The sequence below is a fragment of the Montipora capricornis genome, chromosome 14, assembly GCF_036669925.1.
Source record: "Montipora capricornis isolate CH-2021 chromosome 14, ASM3666992v2, whole genome shotgun sequence".
In the NCBI taxonomy this organism is placed as follows: domain Eukaryota; kingdom Metazoa; phylum Cnidaria; class Anthozoa; order Scleractinia; family Acroporidae; genus Montipora; species Montipora capricornis.
In genome coordinates this window covers 35,053,286-35,060,785 of record NC_090896.1, presented here as the reverse complement: position 1 = coordinate 35,060,785, position 7,500 = coordinate 35,053,286, and the positions used below count along the sequence as shown (strand labels likewise).

At 40.1% G+C, this 7,500-nt stretch overlaps 1 protein-coding gene across 1 annotated transcript in view; it reads right to left on the bottom strand.

Moving 5' to 3' along the window:
- Positions 1–2,266: 2,266 nt before the first annotated feature.
- The window catches only part of LOC138032862 (uncharacterized), a 15,320-nt gene continuing 10,086 nt past the window's right edge, over positions 2,267–7,500 (bottom strand). Inside the window, exon 5 of the mRNA XM_068880568.1 lies at positions 2,267–2,797. Coding sequence (XP_068736669.1) covers positions 2,397–2,797 — 401 coding nt within the window. The 3' untranslated portion in view covers positions 2,267–2,396. The remainder of the gene's footprint in view (positions 2,798–7,500) is intronic.

Genomic DNA, 7,500 nt, shown 5'->3' with positions numbered 1-7,500 from the left:
CGATGTTACCCTATTGTATTTGAATTTTCGCAGATGTGAACAGAACCATAATTGAATAAAATTGAATGGAGTATGATACCCTGAATTGTACTTCAGTTGACCATGATAATCAACGTTGAGTGTGAACACGTTGTTGGTAAATTTATTTAGTATGATCGTTTGGAGGATCGATTCTAGTCACAACCCCGTAAAATGGTCTGTTGCTCAGCTTGTCCAGCTAAGCGTGAGGATCGCTTCTCTCATTTGTTGGGTTCCATCATTATGGTTAGGTTGAAACAGGAAAGAGGTGATGTCGGGATTGTGAGGTAGTGGACAAAAGTAAACGAAATCAAGGAACTAAGTTTTTTGCATGCAATTCCTAAAAAAATTACACCTTGTTCCAAAATGGCCGCCATTTTAGAAATTGGCCCTTTTGGCGTCGTTCAAGGTTAAATATTCTTTTGAATTTTACGCTTGAAAGCGAGGGCAAAAGGGCCAATAGACCTTAATCACGATGGCCGCCATGTTGGATTTGCTATTATCATGCAAATTAGCTACACACTTCTGAGGGGGTAAACGACACAAGTTCGAGAGGTTATAACGAACATCTTAGCCACACAGATAATTTGTTTCACGTTCATTGAATGTTTATCACCTAGGTAATACAATAGAATGATTACACAAGCTACTTCGACGTTTTTAGTGAAAAATGAGCCGCTAACGAAGTAGAAAGTCAAACTGTCAAAGGCAATCCAAAGATACAAAATTATTATAAAAGGTGCTTAATAAAATGGACTTTTAGCAATGTCATTTCAATATTTCGACGAGTCGATTTTCCGCAATTTCCCTTTTTTCCAATGTTTGTCCCCCAGCATAACACATGGTTAATTTGCATGACAATTTGAAAACCAACATGGCGGATATCGTGAATAAGGCCTATTTACAAGGAAACAAAAAAATACTGAAATGGCGGCAATTTTGGAACAAGGTGTATATCCGTCCGAGCGCTTTATAAATGAAGCCCAAAATGTCAATGATGATTAAATTGCCTTATCAAGAACCGCACCGACAAAATCTTTTTACAGTGGGACGGTAAAGGTTATGAATTGATATAACACCAACCCGGCTGTCTGCCCCCCTACTCTTCACGAGCAGTGTGTGTGTTCTTTAACTTCCTACAGAGTTGATTAACAGGAAGGGTTGTAAAAACCAACCTTACGCCTAGGGTTAGCCAAATTGAGGGTTTTGGTTACTTTCCAAAAGATAAAACAATGACCTGCAACAAGAGACCTGTGGGATGTGACCTGTGTTTTAGACTCGCCGGTTGTAAGACGGGACGTATGATTTAAAGGCGAATCTTTGCTGACACCATTGGTTACATTTTGTCTCATTAACATATGAGTTTGCTGACAGAAAGGATCGTGCTATTTACAAATTGACTTCAAAAGGTAAAAGAACGGGTTAAACTTCATTAAATCTCCAATTTGCAAACTTTTAGCTTTGATAACGAGCGAGTTATTAACCATCAAAAACTAATAAAATCTTGGGTGGCAAAAGCGCTCAGGAGCTCATATATTCTTTGTAAAATTTCACATTTTCAAAGTGTCATTACTCAGAGATTATCTGGTAAATTTGCGCTCAAAGTTTCAGAGATAGCTCGACCGTTATGCGATGCCCTTTCAATACTCATTGAGCGAGTTTCAATCGAGTGTCGTTAAACCAAAAACCAAAGTAATTACTTTGGTCAATCAAAACGGACGGAGACAATCCAGTAAACCAATCAAAACTCGAAGTAAATACACGTAGCCGACACAAAGCGCTCGAAAATGTGCACGCTCGAGCCACGATTGGTTTTGGTTTCACTTCTGAGTGGTTGAAAAAGTGGCGCGAGAACTTTGAACCAATCACTGAGTGAAGTAATGCAAAACCAAAGCAATTCGCAAATTGCTTTTGACACATTTGAAAACCTCTCTGTTGATCTTTTAGCTGATAGATTAGAAAACGATGGGTTTATGCTAATGCGGCAAAAAATGTGAAAAAAAGATTCCCCTATAGTCCTTATCTAAGAAGGCTTGAAAGTCTAACCATTTGCAGATGAAAATACAAAGGCAGAACTTCCTCCTCTGTTATTTCTAAGACCCTGTTGTTTTTCCGACCTCGGGGGATCGAGAGCCAGCGAGCTCCCGCACGAAAGTCCGACGCCCAACAAACTTAGCCACTGGTCTTGAAATATCATTCTTTCTCAGCTGGGTCGCTGATGTGATCGCACAACTGAAACTCTTTAGTTTACGTCATTTATTTTCTTTCCCATTAAACAGTACTTTTACTTTAGCTAGGAAGAACTAAAAAGTGTATCTAATGTGAACTATGCAACTAAATTGGACGAAAGATTATAGGTGAAAGAACATTTCGTAAACTTAGGAACTATCGATAAATTGTTCCTCGTCATATTCGTTCATTCCAGGCTCTTCAGGAAGGCCGTCTTGGTTAAGATCTTGCATCGCGTTATGATCGCCATTTTGGAAAAAAGACCATTTGTACATCTCATCTAGGATCCGCTCCCTCACGCTGTTGCCCATTTCGAAAAGATAACGCAGTCCGATTTCGGTCTCAATGGATTCTTCTGTATCGGTCACAAGAAAGCCCTTTTCTTTATAATAGTGACAGCCCAGCTTCAAGTCAACCACGCGTCGGACGACATCAGAGTAAATCTCGATGCAGCCACCGAACTTTTTCTTCTCGTATGACATGTTTGAGACCTTAACACACAAGTCGGCCATGCCTATCATTCCCTCGCAGAGAGGAGGGGGGTTTTCGCCTGTAAAAAGAGAAATGGGGCAATCACGTGACCACGATACACCATAAAACCCATTGTTATATAGCTGAAATTTTCCCCGCAACAGCGCGTGCTTTCATTGGTTACTTCGAGGTCACATGACATCTAACAATAAAACTGTTTCCCGCCAAAAGTTTCTGACCAGGCAACATTGCAAAATCTATGACGTCAGAGGGTAACAGTGCACTGTTACCCGCGAACGTTGACCGACGACCGCCGTTCCTGTTGCCATTGCTCGTTTTTCTTTTCGTGCTATATAACAAAACACTTAATGACTGGTCCCTCGGGAAACAGTTAATTTTGTTTCCCAGGAATCTTAATGTTTCCCTAGGCTGCGCCTCAGGGAAACATTGAGATTCTCGGGAAACAAAATTAACTGTTTCCCTCGGGACCAGTCGTTAAATGTTTATTGTTAGATTTTCATCAGAATATCGCGTTTCTGACCTTAGGCTCGATTACCAGCCGCTGTTTCGGGAAATGAGCCAGCGCTCACTCTCGAAATCACGGCTGGAAGCGTGAGATGAGCCATTGTTAATCATCCGCCAATCAGAAACTTGCCTGCACAAATCGAGCAGACATAAATTATTATTACTGGGTTGCCAGTATGGCAAACCCAGTCGCAATCTGGGTTGTTGTTTTTTTTTTTTCCGTGTCGGTATAAGTCTTGCCTGTCACTCTCCTGCTAAGTGGTGTCTTTGTGCATAGAGCCTTCTGCCCGTCTTTTCTTAGGATCGAGAGGGTACTGGGAAATGCGTAGATTTCTCTGGTGGACACAGTAGAATGATTAACTTAACCGGCAATGGCGTCGAAAGTCATGTAGCGCAAATGGCGTTTTAGTGGATCTTTGAACAAAATATACCCTTATGAAGCTCAATAATGGCAAGTCATTTGGATACTGAACAAGACAGGAGGTGGAATCTTAAAAGCGACGAGTAATGGACTTCGACAACAATCTGTCGCCCGTCGAGCCCAAATCAAAGTGAGCTGCATTTCAAGATGTTACCAAGTGTGCTGTTATGTAGAAAGTTCTGTAGAACACTGAAACCAAATGGAAAATTCTCTGGTAACTTATGGGTTCAACAAAGACAGAGAACGAATCGAACACCTTAAGTGGATCTGTGACCAACTCTGCACAGTCTTCAGGTAAAAAAAAAATGGAAATGTGACAGCCAAGAATTATTTGAAAGAAAACTTGTCGTCTATTTTGTGCTTCATTATTCAAGGAAAAGGTTCTTCATGGAAACGGCTTGATCCTGAAATTTTAGTTTGTTGTAATATTGCGCATATTTGACACGATTGAGTTTTTCCTCTTCACGCACGTAATGAAATAGGAAAGGGTTTTTGCCTGTAAGAGCAAATATGTTGTTTGTTTCAAAAAATTGTTCGCTGGAAAAGGTGGCCGTTATGAATTCATCATGTTTTATAATATGAGAGCTTAACTGGATAGTTTTTATGGCAATAGTAAAGCATTTTCGTGTCAAAATGAGGTTAGCGTTTTTCTGTTGTGCTAACTTACTTAAATATAAATATACATTCTGCCACGTGAGTTTGTTATTCTCGTTAACCAGCAATGGCGTCGAAAGTCATTGCAACGCGAATGGCGTTTTAGTGCATCTTATGTTGTTTGTTTCAATAAAATGTTTCGCTGGAAAAGGATTCTGTGATATTTTTTGCCTTTGTGAATTATAATATCATGTTGTGTATTGAATTTTCGAGCTTAAGGTTGAAACGTGATACGGAAGGATATTTTTAGTATTGCTCTGTAAGCAGGAAAGGTTTCATGAAAATAAACAGGTCTGTTGGAAGCGTGCTTTGAGTTTCAACAAAATGAGCCCCAAAATCAGCAAAAAATTGTGACGCCGGTGAATAATAAAGTAGCTGCTATTTCCAAAATGATGGAATTACCTGGTGATAAATAACCTCGTCTTGGAGAGTAAATTTTTGACTTTGCAGAAACAATGGTGGGCGATTGTGATCTTTGTTTTGAATTCGCTCATTCATTGTCAAACTTTATAACACTGGACAGAAAAAGAAACTTACGAAAACCCGGTATCTTGCCATCATTTGACACAGATGCTTCACTGTTTGGCATGTAAACATGGCGCGGTAACGTAATCACGGCGCCCACTGAATTCCGGCGATGTCACTTTCGATTTTGCGACTTATTTGTGCAGCCAAAACGTACAATAACAAAATTGAACGTAGCAAAAATCTCCCAAAATATTTGTCGCTGATCGTAACTGTTTATATTCTATATTCACGGTTCAAACTTAATGCTGTTTTCATGTCGTAAATATGTTATTCTCGAGCGACCGTCCTGGAAACTTCCATCTGCTCTTTCTAAAAACTGTGTATCAATATTTATTTACTTTTGCATCAATATTTGTTTTTGCATAAAGCAAGCTAACAAAATCTGTACCTTGCTAAGATCGCATTTGTTAGCGTTAATAGTATTAGCGGTCCAATGCTTCTGTTTTACGAAGGAGTAAATGTTTTTGGTCACCCATCCAGACACTAACCCCGCACGACAGGATTAACTTTAGTAAGATGCTCAGAGGGCAAGAAGTTTATCAACATGTGAGCCCAGAAGCCAATGTTTCTCACTTCCCATTTATTTTCTTCAATCTTTCTGGGTTCAGTACTTTGCTAGTAACCACATGTCTTCTCAGGCTATTTACCCAAGACTTCTACCATGGCACTACAATGATGGACAATACCAAAACAATATCGTGCACTGTTTGGGCTACATATTACGCAAGGACAGATCTGTTTCGTCGTACGAACGTGTGAGGAACTGTGAGCCAAAGGGCCTCTGCTGGTATGACTTCTGGGTGACCCCTTTAATGGTCTTAATGACCCCCCAACTTGAAAAAAATTGTCTGGAACGGTGCACGTACCACAGGCAACCAAGTTTACCCTCACGGAGGGTCTAGTTTTTGGTTCAAGTTGTGGCTGCGAACCCGGCCTGTTCGAGCTTTACAGTATCTCTAAGGTGGGAAACATCCAAGATTATGACAACGGAAAGAGTTCGAGAAGCTGGAGAATGGTATTGTGTTGTTTTCTACCGCCTGAGTTCGGAAACTTCACTAATTTTCCAGTTGGCGCCAAGGGAAAAATACGGCTTTCAAATCCATTGCTATTGCAAGTTCTCCTCAGACTTTGCTAATGTAAGAGCAAGCAGGATTCCTCAAGAACAATTGAAATTACTGCTAAGTTTCGTGGTGGCAGAACGAGGAGGCCAGTGAGGCCGACTGAGAGATTTGAAGCGGCCGAAGATTTTGTTGATGAATGATGATTCGCCGCTTGAATTCAAACTCATATTGATTATTTAACCACAAACTCAAGCTCGCATCATCTGGAAACTTCGCACAGACGTTTAAGCACTGTTATGTAATTACTGTTTGATAAAACCAATCTTTTGTGTTGTCTAATGCAACTATTAAGTTTACATAAATTATATTTTGAATTTACGTCACAGACACAATCTATCGCTCACGCGTCCAGCCGTCTCTTCTCGGGGAGGATACCCGAACTCGAGTGAGCGGCGGAAATCGAGCCCTTTCTGACCTAGTCAATGACGAATGCATAAATAGGTTATAGAACGCAATAGAGGTTGTAGGGTGCAATACGGAAGTTGCTATGGATACAAAGCGATGGACTAAAATAAGAAAATCGTGTGACTTTGCTCGTAAATTTCGTGATATGTGGTAATTTGTGATATTTTGAAAGTTCTGGGATTTTAAGAACTTTCAAAAGAAGAGTTTTGCTCTAAAATCAGGAAATGTACTCGCGTTCATACGATTTCCTTTATTTCTCTCTTTATAAAAAGGGGAACCTCTGCGATGCCGGGTGCAAAGCTCTACCAACTGCAAAAACCAGCCTACAGCTGAATCCAGCTGGCTGTAAGCTGTGCTCAAAGGTCATACATGGACCGTATAGCGACAGCCAGAGGTGCCATAGCTAGCTTTCGGTTCGAAGTTGCTGAGCTGTGTCGTTGCTGTGCTTGCGACGGCGATTAGCCAACGAGGTGCTACGCTCTTCGTTCACGGCTATAATCATCTCAGAGTGGAATAATTGGTTTATTAAAAACTCCCGGAAATAAATTATGGATATATCTTCCCTACTTTACTTTGTTTAACAAAAAAGGCTATGAATACGGTTACTGACATTAGTAGAGCATGGTATAACAGTTCACATACCATGATGGCTAAGCGATTCAAAACTCTAGCATTGCATTATCCAGTGATTTAGTTTTTAATAAATTCGTTTATTTCGCCCAATAAATTTAAGAATAGAAAATAGCCCACAATCAAGTCTTACTGAGGCCCTCCCAGGGCGGTCCTTGTCCTTTAAATATTTGTTCCCAAAAAAACTTTCAAACTTGTTCCCAGCTTTTTGATCCCTAAAATTGTTTTAAAATGTTGGTGTTCCCTTGTTCCCTAAACTACTTTGACATTGTTCCCCAAATTAGCCATGTTCTCTTTTTTCTTAAAATCCCTAGGAGGGCCTTCTTATCATAGGAAATGGAAATTACTGGAAACTAACGCGAATTTAATGTAAAACGACTTTCGAATAAAGAAAATTAACGCCAAGGAGGAGGTAGAATTTCAAAATGATGGAAATTAACGCGAGTAAGACACAGTTGGTGATGACCAGTGGCACAAAATTATTGAACCCTGGATGCA